The sequence below is a fragment of the Armigeres subalbatus genome, chromosome 3 (genome assembly GCF_024139115.2).
Source record: "Armigeres subalbatus isolate Guangzhou_Male chromosome 3, GZ_Asu_2, whole genome shotgun sequence".
Taxonomy (NCBI): domain Eukaryota; kingdom Metazoa; phylum Arthropoda; class Insecta; order Diptera; family Culicidae; genus Armigeres; species Armigeres subalbatus.
In genome coordinates, this window is record NC_085141.1 from 132,389,729 (window position 1) to 132,413,949 (window position 24,221).

The window sequence follows — 24,221 nt, forward strand, 5'->3', positions numbered from 1 at the left end:
ACGACTTTTCGGAGGAGTTGGAGATCTCAGCTGACGAATTGACGGCCTATGTCAAATCGTCGAAGAACATGAAGGCCCCAGGCATCGACAGCATCCTGAATCTCGAGCTCAAACACATGAGGTGCTCCGTTCTTTGAGCACCTCTCGCTGATCTTTAATCAGTGTCTCCGGCTTAGCTACTTCCCATCGTCCTGGAAGTCAGCGAAAGTCATCCCCATCCGGAAGCCTGGGAAGGATCCTTCCTCCCCAAAAGTTATCGACCCATCAGCCTTCTCTCAGGGTTATCAAGCTATTCGAAAAAAGCTATTCATCATCAGTTGCCAGGTCTGCCGAAAATCTCAACATCTTGCTCGAGGAACAGTTTGGCTTCCGACGCGGTCAGTCAACTGTACACCAACTGACCCGAGTTACCAACTTCCTCAGACGGAACAAGTTTGTCTCTAAAACATCCGCCATGGCCTTACTCGATGTCGAGAAGGCATTTGACAATGTATGGCATGATGGCCTGGTGTACAAACTACAAAGCTACAATCTTCCCAGCTACCTGGTAAAAACGTCAACAATTACCTGCCGGCAAGGAAATTCCGGGTCTCAACCAGCGGAGCGAGTTCCAATGCGCACAACATTGTTGCAGGCGTCCCCCATGGCAGTATCCTCCGGCCCCTGCTTTTCAATCTGTTCACCTCCGACATGCCAGAACCTCCAGAAGGCGGCATTCTGTCTCTGTTCGCAGATGACACATCCATCGTCTACAACGGTAGAGTGATCAGAGCGCTAGTGGCAAAACTCCAACGAGGCCTGGATGCCCTGACAGAGTACCTCACCAGCTGGAAGATCTGTATCAACGCGGCGAAGACTCAGGTCATCATATTCCCCCACTCCAAATCCCCTAAACATGTTCCGCCTGGGGACTGTAAAATCATCCTCAATGGCACGACTGTGGAATGGGCCAATGAGGCCAGTACCTTGGCTTGACCCTCGACAGCAAGCTTATTTTCAGGCAACAGGTTGACAAAACGGTAACAAAGTGTAACGTCTTGTTGAAACTACTGTACCTGTACCCTGTCTACAAGCAAATCATCCTCCCTGTGATCGAATATGGCATGCCGGTCTGGGAGAGCTGCGCTAAAACCCACCACCTCAAACTTCAACGGGTCCAAAACAAATTCCTGAGGATGATCCTCAACACCCCTCCCAGGACAAGAACATCCGAGGTCCACCGTCTGGCCGGGATAAAAACCTTACATGAACGCTTTGGTGAGTGTAAAGAAAAGTTTAGGGTCCGTTGCTTGCATTCGGACCAGGCTCCAATTAGGGCGCTAGTTCCAATCTAGGTTATCAAATTTTAATGTAAATATTAGTGTACATAGTAGTTAGGTTATCAAATTTAAAAAAACACACCAGCGCCTCCTAAAGGCCGTCATGATATATCATATTAACACTTAAATAACAATGTAAACATAAAAATTTAAAATTGAAGTTGGAGGGCCAAGCCGGCCGAGCACTGTACATGTAAAAAATAATTGTAGAACAGAAAATGAAACAATAAAGAAGAATTTTACTACTACTCATTATGATAGGGTGAATATGAAAGATAACTCTATTGTCTTTAAACTTTTTCAGTAATTCATTATGCTATATGTTTAAAATTGATATCACTGCTAACTAACTTCTCAAATCCTAAAGGGGGCTTATTTTTTCCAGGGAGGGCAAAGCCCACCTCCCCCACCCCCTCAAAACTTGTCTGGGACTTCATTCTTTCATTGCGAAAGGTGTGCCAAGAGAACTCCGTAAATCTGTACTGGGTTCCAGGACACTGTGGCATTGATGGTAAAGAAAAGACAGACGATTTTATTGGCCCAGAACCTTTGTACGGTATATCATACTGTACCATAAAAATGGAATTGAAATCCTGGGAAGCACAAAGGTTGATGGCCAACTGGTTGGTTGCCGAAAAGTGTTCTCAATCAAAAAGATTTATAATTCCCAATGTTAATTTAACCGAAAAGCTCTTGGAGCTCAGCATGAGATCTCTTTGCACCTTTACTGGCCTAATAACCGGACACTGCCCGAGGAGATATCACATGACTAATATTGGCCAGATTCAGAACATGTTTCTGTAACATGAAACGTAAAACCTCGAAAGGTCTGCTTTGCAGTTGTGATGCATTGTACAAGGGAAGATTTAAATTTCTAAATAGTGGCTTATTGCAACCAGGAGATATTTGGACTGCAAATCCTGGAAAGGTAGTGGGTTTTATTAACTCAATTATACCGGACTGGGAAAATACGCGTCTTAGGTTGTTTACTTGAAAAATGGTGATCAACCTACAAGATGCGAATACATAGTTAATAGTAATCAGGGGTATACCACATTCAACTTCTACGCCCCAACCAAAAAAAGCCCTCCTGGCCCCCCTTTATTTACGCCAATGTTATTATATATGTACATGGTGAGTTCTATATTCGACTGATATCAAACTTTCTATAATGATATCAAACAATTCCATATTCGACTGATATCAAACATTCCATAATCGGTAAAAAAAGATTTATTTTATTTGCTTCCTGACCACATTTCGTGACGTTCTCAAGTATACAAATAAGGAAATGAAGTTCATATTTTGGAATGACCGCCTGTCTCACCAAATGACATAATCCTTCTTTAAAATAGGATACGAGGTACTGACTAAACATCTAATATTATCATCATTAGACAACGGGCACAAGGCGTTCAATGGATTACGACAAGGTCTTTTTGTCCTCGATTTTATTTACCATATTAGGGAGGGGTCGCTCCCACACGGGTACAGCACACACTGCACCTAGACGAAGCGCGTCGTTATCCAAACGGTCACACTCACAAGGCCTAAAAAGAAATAATTATGTCCTGTCTTTTTCATGACTCCATGCTGTGAAACGGTACAGATTCCATAATCACCGTCCATCTATTCTGTCTTTACTCTGTTGCTATTCCAGTCGTTAGGATATAATAAATACGAAGTGAACAGTCCCACACAGCCCTCCTAATAGTCAGGCTCACCTAAGATTTGTTGCACTACTAGACTCCCGCGTTCCACCGTCATTGAATGAGATATGCCTAGTTGAAAAGTGCTGCTGTATAAGCTCTTCTGGCATGAACGTCATTTGCTATAGAAACACCATTAGAATGTGCTGATAGGATTTTTTTACACGAGTCCAAACGATGAGCCCATCGCGGACCCCGTGAGTATCCGAGGAGGATAACGAAGATTAATGTGGTAGGGCAAAAAATAAGAGCATTGCATATGAATGTAGTCGGAAGTTGTTTTTTTGTTCAAATGCCAGGTGCACCGGTGTATAAAATGTCAACTAAATTATCGTAATTATGTATGTGTTTCTTCATATATGTCAAGAATCTTTACGAATTGCGTAATGCTGTAGAGGGGAGAAGGTTTTTTTTATTATTAAGCGAATTTTCCCTTAATAAGTAGTTCTTCACGTACTTAGGGGAAAGGAGGTCAGTTCTTATTTTATTTATTTGACAAGTATAATAATTTGTTGCTATAGTTAAATAAAGCCCTTGGCTGATTTTCCGCTTGAAAAATAAATATACTGCCTGATTCAGTGAAACATTCGAGCAGATTCGTTGACTCGACTGAATAAATAGCATCATCTCAAGTTTTCACAATTGTAACAATTGATTAAATTCACGGAAACTCCCATCACATAATTAAATTTAAAACAACTTCTCCATTACCAGCCATTCTAATGAATCGGATATTTTCATCACGCCATGCTTTTAAGGTGAAACGTCTGAGGGTCCAATGTATAAATTAGGGTATCATAATTTCAAATGAGCATATCATAAAAAAGAACAATGGATGAATGAAAAACAATGCAAACCATATTTTTATCTTTGATTGAGATTTGTCTAATGAAAACCCGAGCTATTAGCTGTGGTGACCACGTGTTGGATTGGGATGCGTGAGATGAAAGGTGTGCCTTAATACTGATAAATCCGAACATCATACGCAAAAACACTGACAACATGTTTTTACTTTCTGGCGAGCGGAAGCACACGAACACTTCATCACACATTTCATGAACCTAGCGCTAAAATTGAATTAGGATGGAATTTCGCATACCACCGAAAGAGCCCATCTCCCCCTCACCATCCAATCACATTTGAAGTGGCAAAGTGGAGTTCTACCCGACACTCAACCTTCACATTCATGACGCGCAATTAGATGGTAGATTCATTTTCGGTACACCTCCTGATTGAATTGAATTGGCTTCGCATGGTGACGGTGCTGGATTGGCTTCAAATATCGATCCATATTTATGGTGGGGGTTCGGTTATGTTGTTTATGAAAGTCACTGCAATATCCGCAAGAGTTCTGTGTTCAGGATTTTGAAAATATATACACACGGTTCCAAATTGGGGAAGATTCGTTTGGCCGAAAGTCATTCAACCGAAAGCCATTTGTAAGAATGCTAACAACACGCTAGGCCGTAACTAATCTAGTCGAACTCTATTTTGCTGAATCGGTTTTTAGATAGAAAACTAGCTGGCCAAATATTTCAATCAGCCGAATAAAACCGTTTGACCCAACAGATTATTTGGCCAAGAATGTCATTTGGCTCCTACATTTGAAATGGTCGTTTGGCCAAGCTTATTTGGTCGAACTGGTCATCCCTATGAAAAAACCAAACATGTTAGGTTTGAAAAATCGGGGAGGGGCCGTTTGGCCAAAGGCCGAAAGGGTTATTTGGCCGAAAGGGTCATTTGGCCGAATAGGACGAATATTTCTCACTTCTCACTGTGAAAAGTGAGTAGTGAGAAGTGAGACGTCTTTCTTCTAATTTTTCACAATGTGGAGTGAGAAATTAGAAGCGACAAGTAAGACGTCTCCATTCTCACTCCTGATTTCTCACTTCTCACTGTAAAAAATGAGAAGCGCGAAGTGAGTAATTTTCGTATGTCTTGTTCGGCTAAAAGCCTGCTCGACTAAACTGCCGTAATCCGGAAAAGTGACGTAACCGCCATTTTACAAAATGCATGTTTTCCATTTTTCTGTTAAATAGCTCGATGAGTAGTACTCCTTAACACCATTTTTGGAAAATGGCGTATACATCACTTTTTCAGATTACGGCAATAAATGACTATCGGCAAAATTATTCGGTGGCAAACTCGGTCGCATAACTTTTCGATCATGAGGCCTTCGACTAAATGGCTTTAGTCCGGCCAAATGGAATGACTTCCGGCCAAATGGACTTTCCCCGTATATATTCATTTTTACTGCTGAAATCAATAACTAGCGTACATAATATACCCAAGCGAACGGAAATAGCTCAATAACAATACACAGGCTATTTCGGAATTTATTAGGTATTCGAGCTTTAGTCAGACATTTGCTGTCTGTGTGCTTTTTCGAACGATTTATGTCCGAATCGAAAAATACTCCGTATATAATTGAATTCGCGCGAATCCCCATCAAATATTTGAATACCAACCCGCCTCGCAGTCTCAGCTTTGTGCACCTAATCGCTATAGTGCCAACCACCAACGACATGTTCGTACTGATTCCCGCGGCAAAATAATAAGCGCTTTCCCACTCCCTAAACTGAAAGCAATTTGAATGAAATTCAGCATACGCTGTTGAACCCATCGCTCATCTTGATGATATGGCAAAACGGAATTCCAACACTCCGCCCAACAAACAAAAAGCACAGCTGCGGTGTGCATTTGCTGAACACCTCTTGGTTTAAATAGACTGAGTTTGTTATTGCCGTTTATGGAATATGTTCTAAACGATAATCCACATTGATGGTTAGATGTGTCTTCTTCAGTTACATTTGCTAGCATAGGCATCCTATTCTGGATTTGGGCCTAAAATATTTTTGGATTCATGAAGTGAAAGTGATTCGAAACTACAGCAAAATGCCAATTATAACACAAAACTGAAACCCCGACTAAGCTCAAGCGAGGATGTATTCATTTGTACGGATGCACAAAAGAACTCAGTTTGTTATTTTGTGATGTCACTTGCTAAGGCTTTGGTCCGATTCGAGAATTAAAATCAAATTAAACTTAAAAGTGACAGTTCGGAAATTATGAAATCCCTCGCTCATAAGAATGGCTGGTGCTACCCAGCAAGACCAACAAAACATCTATCAAAATGAATTCAATATCTGTCAAAAGTAATCTTAAGTTATTTGAAAATTATTGAACTGTTATTTTTAAGTTTAATTTAATTTTAATTCGCGAATCTGATGACTTGTGTCACTCTATTCGACCCTGAAGATCCTTATCCTATGAACGGGTAGGAAGTAGCATGTTTCAAAATGAGAAATTAGGAGTAAGAAGAGAGACGTCTAAATTCGCATTCCTCATTTCTCACTTCTCACTATAAAAAATGAGGAGCGCGAAGTGAGTAGTAAGACGTCTCACTAATCACTTCGCGCTCCACATTTTTTACAGTGAGAAGTGATAAATGAGGAGTGAGAAGTGAAACGTCTCACTTCTCACTCTTCATTTTTCTCTTCTCAGTGCAAAAAGTGAAAAGCGAGACTACGCACTTCGCATCTTTCACTTCTGGCAGCGAGAAGTGAGACCAAATGACCCTTTAGACCTAATCACTCTTTCGGCCAAATGACTCATTCGGCCTAATGACACTTTCGGCCAAATGACCCTTTCAGCCGAATGACCCCCTCGGCCAAATGACGCTTTCGGTCAAGCGACCCTTTCGGCCAAATGACCCTTTCAGCCAAATGTCCCTTTCTGCCTAATGACCCTTTTGACCAAATGACTCTTTCGGCCAAACGACCCTTTCCGTCAAATGACCCTTTTCGGCCAAATGACCCGTTCGGACAAATGACTCTCCGACAGATGGGTTTCTGCCTAATGGTTTGCTCGGCCTAGTGGCTTCCGGCTGAATGGGTTTCGGCCAAACGACCCTTTCCCTTCGTGCTGCTGTGTTCGGTCTCTGCGTTCACTCTGCGTGAAATTTTGTTCGAACTGAGGATAAGATCCAAATCCGCGAATTGCTTAATGTTGATGTCCGTGCTCGCGATGCATGTACGTGATTTGTTGATTCACCTATTTCTCAACTTTTTACCAATTACCGATAATAAATAGTTGATCGAATAGTCCAAACAAATCCATCGAGAAACAGCTGGGATATTAACGTTCATAGTCTATCATATTTTCGTGACGGTCTCCGATTTTCGCAATCGCAAAGTGTACCCCAATATAGAAAAGACAGACATAGTCCTACGTAAAAAAATGCCGAACATGAAAAACATTTCGTTCGAGACTTTTAATGGCTTAAATAAGAGATTGCGAAAAATTATTGATGTAGTCGAAGACTACTTGTCGTGAAAAACAAAAGTAAGCTAAAAGATTTACAACGATAACTGCGCTCAACCACAACATATTAGGCTATGGTTTGAGCCATATACCATATATAGCCTTTTCCGTTACGCTTTGGTGTATGAGAAAGGGGCAAAGACTGAAGTCTAGGTTTGGCGTATATCAAGTCTATTACATGTAGTAAGAGTACGACTGCATTGCGTCCACCATTATTGAGGCTCCGCTGCCATACGCTGATGTTTTATCCTTTCCCCTAGCTCCATGAGTCCACTATCATGGATGATACAGGATCCTATAGCTATCTACCTTCGACGACAGAATACTGCCACTATTTGCAGTTGCAATTTACCTCCGCACCGACCGGCAGCGATGGCCGCCGGCGTTTGTGCGACAATGCGACATGCTTCGGATGCTTTATTTGAACGGTTTCCGTCAAGAACCAAACGCAGTCTACCGGAAAGCTGTTTGCACAGGGGATTAGGCAGTAATGAAACTATGCAAACAATGGGAAGCGGCCGGTACTTTGAAGTTAGGGGTAATGTGGGTGATTTGTCCACCTCAAAAAAAGGATTGAGAAAGAATTTATTTTTGGCTTTATTTTTTCTGCTTTTCAATGATTTAATTCCACACTATATTGAAAATTTAAATTGAGGCTTGAGTTGTCGAGGGTCCGTAGCGTTGTGAAAGAAACACGTTTAAGAACTCCTCAAGCTTTTAATGATTAACGCTGCCTTAACTTCTTCCACAAACCAACAATTTGTACAATTCAGTACAAAATCTTTTTTCCCATTTTCACAGTTCTATAGAGTTATAGAAAAATGTAGACTCTACTGGTTGGACGTGCATATATATCAGACAATGGGATGAAAATGTTAATTAAAGTGGGATGAGCTTCTTCTTCTTCAATGGCTCTACATTCCAACTGGAACTTGGCTTGCTTTTCAACTTAGTATTCTATTAGCATTTCCTCAGTAATTAATTTGAAGCCTTTCTATGCCCGACATTGCATAAGTATGTATCTTGTGTACAATGGATACACTATGCCCAGTGTGTCGAGAAAGTTTCCAAACCGAAAGCATCCTACACCGGACCGAGAATCGAATTCGCCATCTCCCGATTGGCAATCTCGCGCCTTCACTCGCAACGCTACTGGAGACTCCCAGTGGAAGTGGGATAATATAATGACATAATGTCGGTGATAATGCTTTCAATTAATAGTAGCGAACCATAACTGAACAAACAACAAAAGGAGTAGAGTTGGGGCAGCCAGGCAAGTCAATCGGGCTTGAAAATTAAAATATATGTCGGCAGTGCTATTGGGTCTCCAGTTAGCCCTGCAAATAAAGACATAGGATTGCCACTCACTGACATGGCGAGTTTAACTTTCGGTTCGGCCTTGGATATTTTTAGGTGGGAAACATTCTTGGCTCTCAGGCCATAGTGTATCTATTGTACTTGCCACACAAGATACATGTCATGCAATTGGTGGGCAACTATGCTTGATTGAAAGCTTGATAATTGAGGAAAAGCAGATAGAACACAAGCAAGTTCCAAATGGAATATAAAGCAGCCATTGAAACACAAAAATATTGACAGAAAATTAACTAAAAACTAGTCACCTATCAAAAGCAAAAATGAGCTGTACCTTCGTTTTCACAGACGTAAATTTCAGAAATACTGCAATTGCATCGGTTGCATCCATTCCCGGACTTCAACGATTCCTCACAATCAGATATAAATACTAACTGCAGTCATCTGATTGGCAATCCTACATAAACGTTAACGAACGTAGCTGTTTGTGTAAGCATGTGTAAGTAGCAGGATGAGAACTGTACAGAAATGATTTATAGGCTATATAGCAGTCAATCATTCTACAAGTGCACGCCGCTTTTGAAGGTGGAAATGGGAAATTTCTAGTTCCGATTAGATGCTATATGGGTTCGTTGCTGTAGTTACGCTATTCTGGAATCAATTTAGTTTGAATTCAACATGTGAATATTTTGCATGAAGTTTCAATGTTATCGTCGACATCAGCAGGCAATATCAGCATAGAATTTCAGAAGTTTCCATGAAATTTTGTAGCAACTCATATGTCAGCAGATAACTAGATAGATAGACAGATAGATAGATAGATAGATAGATAGATAGATAGATAGATAGATAGATAGATAGATAGATAGATAGATAGATAGATAGATAGATAGATAGATAAATAGAAATCCCTAGGCTACTCAAACAAATTAAAAATTCTTGTGTCGAAACCAATATCATTCTTTAACTACTCGATTTACCAAATAGGAGACATTTCCCTGTTGTTACAAATATGATATCGTTAATGCCGGATACAATGAATAAATTTATGATCCACCCCGATCCATCAATTTTTGTCGGCTGGCAATTGAAATTCTTCGAATCATTAACCACTACTCCGGGCGAAAACCAGCAGCACGTGCCGTTCACGACGTGAAGATGGCATTTCATTCAAGCCCCGTTATAGAAAGTTTGCAGAGGAAGTGGGTGAAAATGTTTATTTTCGCTGGAGGAATCTCGGTGTGAAGAGTGTGGTTAATGGGAAACACTAATTGGTATAATTATAGAATTTTAATTTCATCGAAAGTTGAAAAGTGGTATCCTTCTGCTGACAGAAAGAGTCTAAGCAATAGAGTAGAAATGTTTAATTTTGGCCGCCGCATGAAATAGTCGAAAGAGTAGGAGTAATGAATAAGGGACCGAAAACCCTACACCTAGGCGGGTTTAATATGTTTGAAGGGTGGAGGTTGCCTAAAATTAAATGATTAACTAAGTGCAAATGGGAGGGATGACGTCCCTTGTGGACGGGTGTCGATTAAAAAGGTGTTACAAATCGCTTTTTGTGGGTATTTCATGCTGTTTACCCTACACACTTACACAGATTTTGGTTCAATGTGAGATTTTTTATATAGAAAATTGAATAATGTTTCGATTGTGTCCTACAAAAGTCAGGCAAATATGAAATTTAAATATTCCACCGTTCCATCTACATCTACATGAAGCATCACTTCCTTTTCTCTGCTGTAGCGCCAAGAAGAATGATGCTAATAGCGAAGCGTCAATATTTGCCTGCCGTTTCGAAACCAATCTTCCAAAGGTGCGTATACGAGTAGGGTAAATTTCCTTAACGAAATCAAATTTCATCGGAAGTCAACCAAGGAAGCATGTATTGCAATGTAATATTGATTCCATTATGGAATGGAAATACGACAACGAGTATGGTAATCAAATATGTTTCGGGACATGGTTTTTCATGCGAAAGTCACGTTGATCAAAAGTGTCTATTGGTGGTGCAAATTGTGGAAAATTAAATTTGTTATTCCCAATATCCCAATAGATTGTTTCAAAGCTTTTCTGTTCACAACTTATAGCTATTTATATATATATGATACGACTGAAATAAAACTTGGGAAACGATCAACTGAATTCATTTTTCTTACAGCAAAATGTACAAGAAAGACAAAGCACAACTGTGTTAAGATTACAAATATGAAACAAAATTTCAATAATCAATTCCAAAAGTGAACAAGCCAAAGGTAAAAACCGACGTAATAAAAATCCGGTAGCGTGAAACACGAACTACTTCTCTTCTAGAAGGATAAGCGTACGCTTCGAGGGTGGCAATAGTACGCATTCCTGGAAGGTCGTACATAGGAATTATCTCTTGAATTCTATTCAAATAGAATATGTACCGCTGTTTGTGACCTGTATTTCCCATTTATTTGATCGCAACAATTGTCAAATTCCCATACACTTTCAATGTTAAGAAACATGATATGTTTTGTTTCCCTCTGATGCGTATAGTTTGCTCGTTGTTTGGATATAGCGTCGTTACACCTAGACCTTCCAAGAAGTCACCGGCATCTATCTGCTTTTCTATTGAATATTGTTCTCGCAATTCTTCCTTTCAAGATCCTAAATGTAGTATTTTATACGATTCACAATACTTTGATACGTATAGCTAATAATTTATGCGTTCACGATTTACTTGATTTATCGGACGTGTATTGTACGCAGCACTGCTCTGAAAGCTTTCCGAACACACACTGGTCACCGTCAGAATTAAAATTTCATACAGAACGAACTTCGTTTTTCTGGTGACGTAATGCTTGGAAGCCCTATCTGCAGAAGCAATAAGCCATCATTTTCACTTCAAGGGGAACTTTATTTTCACAACATATCCATCATGCACTATTTTATCACTAATGCAACTAGGTATTCCTCTGTCTCTACCCGTCACCATGTACATTGTCTAGATAGACCTAACGGTTAAGCATATCCTATAAGCTTAAGTTATTCGTGAAGAATTTGGGAAAAGTTCTCAAAATAGAGAGCTATCATGGGCAGTTGGTCATGTTGATTTCATCATTGATATAGACTAATGAAATTTGCGTCACTTTCTAAAAGATTGGTACACTCTCCCAAAATTATGAAACATCCACAATTATGGAACACTTTTGCCAAAAGGTAATAATTTCCCAATGAAATTCACTATTTCCCATGGTAAATGGATTTTTATCAGCAATATTAGATATCTATCTACTAGCGACCCATTATAATTTTGACTACTTGAATGCTTTAGAGGTGATGTGTACGTAACGGTTTTTCAAGCTGCGTGCACGCCGCGTACCCATCATCAATGGAGTAATGCACGCGTATCGCAGTTGCACGCAGTTTAAAAATCCGCTATCTGGACATCGGCCCAAAAATGCTTTAAATTTGATTTATTTGCAAAATTTAATTTGATCAGTTTTCCACAATTGTGACCAAGATTTTCCCACAGTTATGGAACAGTTTAGTTTTTCCTGTATAAATCGCTTTCTAATATATTTTTTGTGTTGACATCCACGATGAAAAGCAATAATTGTAGATGAGTTTGATATTGCAGAAAGTACATTGGCAGTAAAAACGAATTTGTAACTAATATTTGCATTTGAACAGCGTTGTTCACATTCGCCGCCATTTTGGAAACAAAGTGTTCAATATATAGTTATTTTCCATCGATATGGAGACCAGTAGTGTTCTTATCATCATATTTATTGAATAACAATTGTATGGCTCAAATTACCGTCATCCAGTCATTGACGAGAAAGACAGCCACGTGCTCGTACCTCCCCCACAGCTCTCATAGAACTCATCCTTCACGTCATCAGGTTTATTGTTCGTTGGGGCATAGATGCTGATCAGGCTATAGTTGAAGAATTTGCCCTTCATTCTCAACACGCAAATGCGGTCGCTTATCGGCTTCCACCGAATAACACGCCTAATCTGCTTCCCGATCACCATAAAGCCAACTCCTCGTTCTGCTCGTAGATGTGGTACTTGAACGAAGTGTTCGCTATGGGATCCACAGTCCGGAATTCACGTTCTCAGTTCTGGGCCACCGTATTTCCTGAATTGCTGCCACACTCACGCCGATCTTCTGTAGGTCGAGAGCCAGGAGCCCAACACGTGCGGGTTCATTCAAAGTTCTCACGTTCTAAGATCCGACTTTCCAATCGCTGTCCTTTATTCGTTGCATGAAGTGCACAGTTTTGTTTAGAGTCTCTCGCTGGCACTCGAACGATAAGCAGCCGCACCTAACATGGGGAACAGACGCTCGATCAGTTTTGCACCTCCGCCTCCGGAGAGGAGCAAATCCTCCCTCCCCTGTCAGCATACGACCATAGTTGCCACCGGTGTTGGTTACCCGATCTTCCCTAAGGCTGCTCGTATCCCGGCCAGCGCCCCGAGGAGGTAGGGATAGAAGTTTCTAGCTAAGAGACTAAGGACCGCGAAATGGGGTCTATTTTATCCCTTCAGGTACGCGAAATACCAATGGTACGCTTCACCCAGCATTTGCCGTGCCGATTCATATCAGCATAGTATTCAAAAATTTGAGATTTGAATCACTGAATCGCCCCAAAACGCCCCCCCTTGAGACAAAACGCCTTTTGGGTATTCCCTCTTATTTGCCGTATTTGGCATGGACGTAACATGGAACGTTGTTCACCAATAGGGGAAGGAGGGGCAATATGCCCTAGCTAAGCATAGACTGCTTTTATGCCTTAGCTATAACGATTTTCATGAATGTTTCTACCTCACGCAACAGTTAAACAATATAGCTAGCTGATGCCATATCAAAATTATAAAAATCTCAATAATATTGATAATATTCACATTTCAAAAAAGTGGTGAAATTTCGTTGTCGTAAAATTCATGAGTCAAAATGCCTTTTAGCAAGCAGCTCTTAGGGAACAACGTACCATGCGTCGGCACATCAGCATTCTGGTATGGACAGTGCGTGGAGACGCGAGTACATTGTAGGATAGTTCCACTAGGGCGTTTTGCCTCGCCGAAATGTTAGATGTTTCATCAAAATGTGGAAAATTTCAGTTTTTCCTACATTCCTATCTATTATTTTGACACTTTTTTCGCCTAACCTACATAATTTTACGTCTAGTTTTATTAAGGCTATCTCAAACATGGTAAATATAAGTGAATACCCGAAGTCGTTTTGCTCCGGGGGGCGTTTTGAGACCTCTTCTAGCTGCCAGCTAGAGGCTTTTGCCTCATGAGTTTTCCGGCAGCGAAATATCACCATTTTTTCAAAATGTGAATATTATCAATATAATTGTGATTTTTCACATTTTTTTTCTGACATCAGTTAGCTACAGGGGATGGACAAAATAATTAGGATAGGCAAATTTTGGGTAAAATTGGATGTGTTACCTTCTTCTGTAGTTATCATCCGATTTTGACAATTCAAACATCTTGAACTAGAAAATTAAGGCAGTTTGACGGTATGTCCATGGAACCGACTAGCCACCGGATTCCGTAGATATTCCGGGTTTTCCGGAGGTAGGTTCAAAACCATGTAAATTTGTGGTGGATATTAGGAGAAGTTGTGGTTAAAATTGAATAATATTAGTAACCACAAATGAAATAGGGCTCTTGATGATTGGAACCATATATTGAGATTTGGAATCGGAACAGAATCAAGTGAGATATAGCCATTTCTTTATAATCGGTTCCGATCGATACTTATCAAAGGGAATTCGAGCCACAACTTTATTTGAATCTCGCTTTTTAATAGATCGTCCCTATGATTTTTATTCCAGAAGGCTTCTAATGTGTCAGAATGAAAAACCAATTGAATAAACGGATCTTGGAGTCGCTGGGATGTCCCCAGGGAACCTGTGGAAGAGGACATTTTAGTTCTACCACCAAAACCAGTCATTCGACGGCTCTTTTCATGGTTTTCGATCAGGAAGCGAAGTATGAATATAAAATGGTCCATTGACGGCATTGACCACTCTCAGGATCTGGATTGGCCCCGGGAACCTGTGGAAGGGACATTTTAGTTTAACACCAAAACCAGTCATTCGACGGCTCTTTTCATGGTTTTCGATCGGGAAGCAAAGTATGAATATAAAATGGTCCATTGACGGCTCTGACCACTTCCAGGATCTACGGATTGGCCCGGGGAAACTGTGGAAGGAGACATTTTAGTTTTAGCACCAAAACCAGTCATTAGGCGGCTTTTTTCATGGCTCTCGATCAAGAAGCAAAAGCATGAAAATAAAATAATCCATTATCGGCTCTGATCGCTTTCAAGACCTACGGATTGGCCCCTGGGAACCTGTGGAAAGGGACATTTTAGTTTTAGCATTAAAACCAGTTATTCGACGGCTCTTTTTTTCATGGTTTTCGATCAGGAAGCGAAATATGAATATAAAATGACCCATTGACGGTTTTGACCGCTTCCAGGATCTACGGATTGGCCCAGAGGAGCCTGTGGAAAGGGACATTTTAGTTTTAGCATCAATTCCAGTCATTCGAAGGCTCTTCTTTCATGGATTTCTATCAGGAAGCGAAGTATGAATATAAAATGGTCCGTTGACGGCTCTGACCGCTTCCAGGACCCACGGATTGCCCCTGGTGAATCTGTGGAAGGGTCATTTTATTTTAAGCATCGTAACCAGTCATTTCGACGGCTCTTTTCACGTAGTGGTTTCCGATTAAGGAATTGAAATGAGATATAAAAGAAGTGACCATTAAAGGAAACTCTCTGACCACTTCTTGGACCTACAGATTGGTCCAAGAACCCGTGGAAGAAGAACATTTTAGGGTTTAGCACCAAAACTAGTCATACAACAGCTCTTTTTTATGGCTTTGGATCAGGAAAGCGAAGTATAGCAAGTAGAGCAGTAATAAAACTTGACAAAAAAAATTATTTCAAGGATAATATTTTTAAAAATGATCCTGGCATTTCATATTTATACCTCGTTCCCTGATCGAAAAACGTTTATTTCCACAGATTACCCAGGGGCAGGGCGTCAGTAGTTCACTGACGAGCAAGGTCAGAGCCGTCAATGCAATGGTCTGCTTTATCCATCCTCACTTTTCGCTTTCCACGGTCAGAAAACCTCAAAAAAGGCCGTCGAGCGGTGACTGGTTTTGATACTAAAACTAAACTGGTTCATTCCACAGGGTTCCCGTGAGGCTATCCGTAGGTCAGAAAGCGGCCAGAAGCCGTCAATGGTCTATTCTTGTTCATACTTCATTCTGATTGAAACCCATGAAAAAGAGCCGTCAATGATTGGTTTGGCGCTAAAACTAAAATGTCCCCTTCCACCAGCAATCTTCAAGAGTGCAAGCCCCGCGCAAATGTTTATCCATGCTGCCGTACTCGAATGAACATTCAGCTTCCGGAGCTCCGAACGTGCACTGCGTAAAAAATGAGCATAGAACCCGAGCGTAGGCTGGATGCTCATGTTTTGCACCGCGCTCACAGCGGCGCTCGAACATTGATGTTTTCCAGCGCGGCTGTAGGCTGCCGCTAACACAGCACATAACATCAGTTACAATCAACAGACATTGCTTGGTTGAATTAGGTAAGCATTTTGGTGTTAGAAACTCTAGTTAAAGAAGTTCAATGGTTTGATGATACTTTGTTCGTAAAAGTAAAAAGACTTATGTGCGCGTAGATGTTTTGAAAGTATAAACTTCGGCCCAACAGGAAATGAGACATTCACCGATAAACGCATAAGCATAAGAAAAGTCCAGCCCCGTACTTCTAACCATTTTAATTGAATAGCCTTTAGACTTTTCAGGAGAAGAGTTTCAAAAAAATTTTCAGTTGCTTCCCATTACGCAATTTTGGATTTAAATATTATCTTAGCAGCTTTCTTCTTCGATTTTGTAAAAGGTAGGAACTTTATCTAATTTGCTTTATGTTATTTCGGCGAAGTTGCACTACTTGCACTGACATGACGGCCTGATGATACTAAATTGTGTTATGAATGTATATACTGGGGTCGCTTTTTTAGCATATTTCATGAATCACGCGATTTTTAAGCATTTTCGATATTCACGTCGTTTTTCCTACGCGGATGTACGTGGAACGTATTCCCTCGCAAAGACCGACCTCATTGTATTTGATTCAAAGCGAGTAAGAACAGGTTGTATTTTAAAATACTTCTAAAGTTCTGATGTTAGAGGACGGTTTTGTAATCCGTGATTTTTTTTCCTTCAGTCGTTAATAAAAATTACATCATCGAAAAAGCAATATTCAAACAATCAAAATATGGATCGTATGTTTTGTGTATGCTGGGTACTAGGACCAGAACCCAAAATTTATAGAATTTTACGTTATGTGACTGAATTGGCTTCCACTGAGGGCTTTCTCTCTACTTGGGATGGAAATGTGTTGAAAATTTGGTATTGTAGTCAACAATCAGGAGTATTCAATTCACGATTATATAAACCTCCATGGTGTAATAGATTTTATAATATATATATTCCTTTAACACAATTTATTGAGGGTTTGTGGAAAGCTCAAGTTGACACATGGCTGTATCGAAACCCATTTTTTCTCTTCTTCAATGGGTCTGCATTTCAACTGCAGCTTTACCTGTTTTCAACTAAGTGCTCCCTATTAACATTTAAAGGAACCTTTATAATTGCCTACTATTGTATACATGTGTTTGTGGGTTACGTATTGCTTAATCTGAATAATTGTGAAACCGCACAACAACTGTTATGGCAGTCTACAGCAGAAACGATGTGCGATGTCGCGATAATTGCAGACGTATCGAGTTCCCCGATAACGGTAACTGGGACGGATAAAACGGGTATGGCTGCGATACAAGTCATGGGCAAATTCTATTCAAGAAGTGGTGGAGAGTTCATGGAAGGCTTCGTGATTGCCAGAATTAACGGCGTCTTCATATGAGCTGCTGCGCCTCAAGGTGGACCGTGGATCAGTTTAGCCAGATATTGGATCTGTTAATCGATAAGCTGATCGGACGAAGCCGGTAGTCATAGGAGGTGACTTCAATGCCTGGCCGTGGAATGGGGCAGTCGAGTGACCAACACAAGAGGATATATCTCTGCAGGAAGCTCAGCGAAGCTAGATGTACGATTTGTAATGAAGGCGTCGGAGCACGTTTCGAGAGATGGAGGAGTCTATAATCGACATCACCCAGTCCTTCGTTGGGCAAGTATGGACTGGAGAGTTAGCGAGAGCACATCACAGCGACCACCAGGCGATTCGCTACCGTATTGGCCAACGAAAACTGGTGCAACAACGAAGAAGGATATCCATGATCGGAGGTGGAAACGAAAGCCTTTAACAAAGACCTATTCGTTGAAGCACTTCGACCGGACAGCAGCTCGAGATCATTGATGCGGCCGAGCTACAAGAATGATGGTAAGGGCTTGACGCTACGATGCCACGAAACTAGAACCGAGAAGCAATCGGCGTCCAGCTTACTGGTGGAACGATAGGGCTCAGTACGCTACGCGCTGCTTGCCTCAAAGCTCGGAGGCGGGCACAGAGCAAGGACGGAACCAAAGAGAGAGGAACGCAAGCGGTGTTCCGGGAAGCTAGGACCGCATTGAAACGGGCTATCCAGCTCAGCAAGTCAGACTGCTACAAGGAGCTGCGAGAAGCAGACGCCAACCCTGGGGGACGCGTATCGGGTCGATGGCGAAGATCAAAGGCCCATCGACGCCAGCGGAAAGTGCCCGGACAAGTTGAAGGCAATGGAGGGTCTCTTCCGAAACATGAGCCGACCATGGCCGCCAACACCGTACGACGAAGAAGGAGAAGCAAACCCCTTAGATCGACAAGTGTCCAAAGTGAGCTTGAGGAAGCGACTAAACGCCTGAAAGCGAAGAGCCCGGGTCCGATGGAATACAGAACGTTGCGTTAAAACTGCGATCCTGGCATATCCGGACATGTTCAGGAAGGCGCTGCAAAGTGCCTGGACGAAGGCAATTTCCAGAAATGTGGAAGATCCAGAAGCTGGTGTTGCTGCCTGCCAGGAAAGTCACCGGCAATCCGGCCGCGTACAGGCCTATATGCCTATTAGACACGCCGGAAGCTCTTGAGAGAATCATCCACAATAGGCTAACGAAATGTATAGAGGGAGAACGCGACCGCATTGTCGAATATGCAGTATGGATTCCGTAGAGCAGTATCTACGGTGGATGCAATTCGAACAGTGCTCGAGAGTGCTGAGAAGGCGTCCGCAGAAGAGACGAGGAGATCGGTACTGCGCAGTGGTCACGATAGACGAAGAACGCGTTCAACAGCGCCAGCTTTGAAGCCATCGCGACGGCGCTGCACAGAATGCGGGTCCCCAATATCTGTTCAATATCCGAAAAGTTATTTTCAGGTAGAGTTCTGACGACGATGAACGAAGGACATAAACGATGCGCGTTAGCAGGGTGTTCCCAGGGCTCCATACTTGGTCCAACTCTTGAACGGGATGTACGACGAGTTTTGACTTTGCAGCTACCCAGGAAAGTAAAATCGTGGGTTTTGCGGACGACGTGTCACTAGCGGTGATGGGCGAGACTCTGAAGAAGTGGAGGTGTTGGTGATGGAGACGATAGCCAGATCGAGCGCTGGATGAGCGGTGTTGCTGCAATAGCTCACCACAAAACGGAGGTGCTATTAGTCAGCAACTGCAAAGCGATCCAGCGGATGGAGATCGTCGTCGGAGGCCATGCGAATTCTTCGAAGCGATCACTGAGGCACTTGGGAGTGATGATCGACGATCGGCTAAATTTCAACAGCCACGTTGACTACGCCTGTGAAAAGTCGGCGAAGGCAATGAACGCAATAGCGAGGATCATGCCAAAACGGTGGTCCAAGAAGCAGCACGAGGCGTCTGCTAGCTAGTGTCTCGTCATCGATACTGATATGGGGTTCCTGCTTGGGGCAATGCACTGCAAACCAAGCGGAACCGGGAAAAGCTGAAAGTGTGTTCCGGCTGATGGCCATCCGAGTCGCAAGCGTGTACAGAACGATATCGTCAGAGGTTGTATGCGTTATTGCTGGATGCTACCCATCTGCATCACCCTGGAGGAAGACATCGAGTGATCGGCGAGAGACACCAGAAACGTAAAGGAGGTGAGAATCGATCGATGGCGAGATGGCAACAAGAGTGGTACAGTACGGAGAAAGGGAGGTGGACCCACGGCTCATCCCAAACCTGTCGGTGGATGAACAGAAAGCATGGTGAAGTGAACTTCACCTGACGCAGTTCTGTCGGGTCACGGATGCTTCCGAAGCTTTACATCGGTTTGACATACTAATTCACCGTTATGTCCAGAGTGCGAGAATGTCGAAGAGACTCCAGAACACGTGGTATTCATTGCCCAGGATTGGGAAGTACGTAGAGAATGCCTGCCAGGCGGACAACATCGCAGAGCGAATGTCACGAAGAAGGCACGTGGAATGGTCAGCAGAGTCGGACGCAAATACCGTCAGAACTGCAGCGTAGATGGAGATGACCAGCGAATAAGCGTAGTCTCGGGGAAATCCAGTGTGAGTCCAGTGAGCAGTGGTTTGGCCTCGGGTCGTCGGGGCGCCAGCGAACCGGAAGTCTTCCAACCTGAATCGTTGGACCGACCTCGGCACTGAATTGCCAACCTGCTGACGAAAGAAGGAAGTGCTTCGGATGTAGGGCACCGCCAGTGACTGGAACCAGTCAGAATCCAGCTCAAGCTAGAGGCCGGAATTTTAGAAGAAGTGCATGAGCATACCCCCCACCCCCGAAGTCGTCGCAGATCCCGTGGTCCTGGGGATCGAGGCAAGAAGGATAAGGGACCCGGTTTATCCGGGAGGCACATTTTTGCAGGTCGGGAGGAGCCCATCCCTGTTCGCCTTCGAGCATAGTGTGATGCTCGAGGTGTCTGTCGCGCAGATTTTTGATGGCCTTTAACCCTTGTAAAAAAAGATAGATAGATAGATAGATAGATAGATAGATAGATAGATAGAAATCCCTAGGCTACTCAAACAAATTAAAAATTCTTGTGTCGAAACCAATATCATTCTTTAATTACTCGATTTACCAAAATAGGAGACATTTCCCTGTTGTTACAAATATGATATAGTTAATGCCGGATACAATGAATAAATTTATGATCCATCCCGATCCATCAATTTTTGTCTGCTGGCAATTGAAATTCTTCGAATCATTAACCACTACTCCGGCGAAACCAGCAGCACGTGCGTTCACGATGGAAAAGGCAATTCATCAAGCGTACAGAAAGTTTGCAGAGGAAGTGGGTGAAAATGTTTCGTGGAGGAATCTCGGGAAGAGTGTGGTTAATGGGAAACACTATGTATAATTATAGAATTTTATCATCGAAAGTTGAAAAGTGGATCCTTCTGCTGACAGAAAGATCGCAACAGAGTAGAAATGTTTAATTTTGGCCGCCGGATGAAATAGTCGAAAGAGTAGGAGTAATGAATAAGGACCGAAACCCTACACCAGGCGGGTTTAATATGTTTGAAGGGTTGAAGCTTGCTCAAAATTAAATGATTAACTAAGTGCAAATGGGAGGATGACGTCCTGTGGAAGGGTGTCGATTAAAAGGTGTTACAAATCGCTTTTTGTGGGTATTTCATGCTGTTTATCCCACACACTTACACGATTTTGGTTCAATGTGAAATTTTTATATAGAAAATTGAATAATGTTTCGATTGTGTCTACAAAAGTCAGGCAAATATGAAATTTAAATATTCCACCGTTCCATCTACATGAAGCTCACTTCCTTTTTCTGTGTAACGCCAAGAAGAATGATGCTAATAGCGAAGCGTCAATAGCTTCCGCCTTTCGAAATCAATCTTCCAAAGGTGCGTATACGAGTAGGGTAAATTTCCTTAACGAAATCAAATTTCATCGGAAGTCAACCAAGGAAGCATGTATTGCAATGTAATATTGATTCATTATGGAATGGAAATACAACAACGAGTATGGTAATCAAATATGTTTCGGGACATGGTTTTTCATGCGAAAGTCACGTTGTGGAAATTGTGGAAAATTAAATTTGTTATTCCCAATATCCCAATAGATTCTTTCAAAACTTTTCTGTTCACAACTTATAGAATATATGATACTACTGAAATAAAACTTGGGAAACGATCACTGAATTCATTTTCTTACAGCAAAATGTACAAGAAAGACAAAGCACACGTGTTAAGATTACAAATAAAACAAAAATTTCAATAATCAATTCCAAAAGTGAACAAGCCAAAGGTAAAAACCGACGTAATAAAAATCCGGTAGCGTGAAACACGAACTACTTCTCTTCTAGAAGGATAAGCGTACGCTTCGAGGGTGGCAATAGTACGCATTCCTGGAAGGTCGTACATAGGAATTATCTCTTGAATTCTATTCAAATAGAATATGTACCGCTGTTTGTGACCTGTATTTCCCATTTATTTGATCGCAACAATTGTCAAATTCCCATACACTTTCAATGTTAAGAAACATGATATGTTTTGTTTCCTCTGATGCGTATAGTTTGCTCGTTGTTTGGATATAGCGTCGTTACAATAGACTTCCAAGAAGTCACCGGCATCTATCTGCTTTTCTATTGAACATTGTTCTCACAATTCTTCCTTTAAGATCCTTAATGTAGTATTTTATACGATTCACAATACTTTGATACATAGCTAATAATTTATGCGTTCACGATTTACTTGATTTATCGGACGTGTATTGTACGCAGCATTGCACTGAAAGCTTTCCGAACACACACTACTGGCCATCGTCAGAATTGAGATTTCATGCAGAAAAAACTTTGTTTTTCTGGTGACGTAATGCTTGGAAGCCCTATCTGCAGAAGCAATACGCCTTTTCACTTCAAGGAGAACTTTATGTTCACAGCATAGCCATCATGCACTAGCTTATCACTAACACAACTAGGTATTCCTCTGTATCTACCCGTCACCATGTACATTGTCTAGATAGAACTAACGGTCAAGCATATCTTATGAGTTTATGTTATTTGTGATGAATTTTGGAAAAAGTTGTCAAAATAGAGAGCTATCATGGACATTTGGTCATGTTGATTTCATCATTGATATAGGCAAACAGCTAATGAAATTTGCGTCACTTTCTAAAAGATTGGTACACTCCCACACAATTATGGAACACTTTTGCCAAAAGGTAATAATTTCCCAATGAAATTCACTATTTCCCATGGTAAATGGATTTTTATCAGCAATATTAGATATATCTACCAGCGACCATTAAATTTTGACTACTTGAATGCTTTAGAGGTGATGTGTACGTAACGGTTTTTCAAGCTGCGTGCACGCCGCGTACCCATCATCAAATGGAGTAATGCACGCGTATACGCAGTTGCACGAAGTTTAAAAACCCGCTACCTGGACATCGGCCCTAAAATGCTTAAAATTTGATTTATTTGCGAAATTTCATTTGATCAGTGTTTCACAATTGAGACCAAGATTTTCCCACAGTTATGGAACAGGTTAGTGTTTCCTGTAAAAATCGCTTTCTAATATATTTTTTGTGTTGACATCCACGCATGAAAAGCAACAATTGTAGATGAGTTTGATATTGCAGCAAGTACATTGGCAGTATAAACAAATTTGTAACTAATATTTGCATTTGAACAGCGTTGTTTACATTCGCCGCCATCTTGGAAGCAAACTGTTCAATATATGATTATTTTTCATCGATATGAAGACCAGTAGTGTTCTTATCATCATATTTATTGAATAACAATTATGGCTCAAATTACCGTCATCCAGTCATTGACGAGAAAGACAGCCACGTGCTCGTACCACCCCCACAGCTCTCATAGAACTCATCCTTCACGTCATCAGGTTTATAGTCTGTTGGGGCATAGATGCGATCAGGCTATAGTGAAGAATTTGCCCTTCATTCTCAACACGCAAATGCGGTCGCTTATCGGCTTCCACCGAATAACACGCTAATCTGCTTCCTGGATCACCATAAAGCCAACTCCTCGTTCTGCTCGTAGATGTGGTACTTGAACGAAGTGTTCGCTATGGGATCCACAGTCCGGAATTCACGTTCTCCAGTTCTGGGCCACCGTATTTCCTGGATTGCTGCCACACTCACGCCGATCTTCTGCAGCTCACGAGCCAGGAGCCCAACACGTGCGGTTCATTCAAAGTTCTCACGTTCCAAGATCCGACTTTCCAATCGTTGTCCTTTATTCGTTGCATGAGGGCACAGTTTTTAGAGTCTCTCGCTGGCACTCGAACGATAATCAGCCGCACTCAACATGGGGAACAGACGCTCGATCAGTTTGCACCCCCTCCGAGAGGAGCAATCCTCCTCCCTGTCACAGCATACGACCATAGTGCACCGGTGTTGGTTACCCGATCTTCCCTAAGGCTGCTCGTATCCCGGCCAGCGCCCTGGAGGAGGGATAGAAGTTTCTAGCTAAGAGACTAAGGACCGCGAAATGGGTCTATTTTATCCCTTCAGGTACGCGAAATACCAATGGTACGCTTCAACCAGCATTTGCCGTGCCGATTCATATCAGCATAGTATTCTGC

At 41.8% G+C, this 24,221-nt stretch overlaps 2 protein-coding genes across 2 annotated transcripts in view; one reads left to right on the forward strand and one right to left on the reverse strand.

The window, feature by feature from the left end:
• Positions 1-24,221, forward strand: part of LOC134219544 (integral membrane protein DGCR2/IDD-like) — a 214,993-nt gene that overhangs the window by 90,584 nt on the left and 100,188 nt on the right. The window lies entirely within an intron of this gene.
• Positions 18,851-24,221, reverse strand: part of LOC134228051 (zinc finger BED domain-containing protein 5-like) — a 13,924-nt gene continuing 8,553 nt past the window's right edge. Inside the window, exons 2-3 of the mRNA XM_062709812.1 lie at positions 19,120-19,231; positions 18,851-19,018 (exon numbers count right to left, since the gene is read on the reverse strand). Of these exons, the coding sequence (XP_062565796.1) occupies positions 18,851-19,018; positions 19,120-19,231 (280 nt within the window). The remainder of the gene's footprint in view (positions 19,019-19,119; positions 19,232-24,221) is intronic.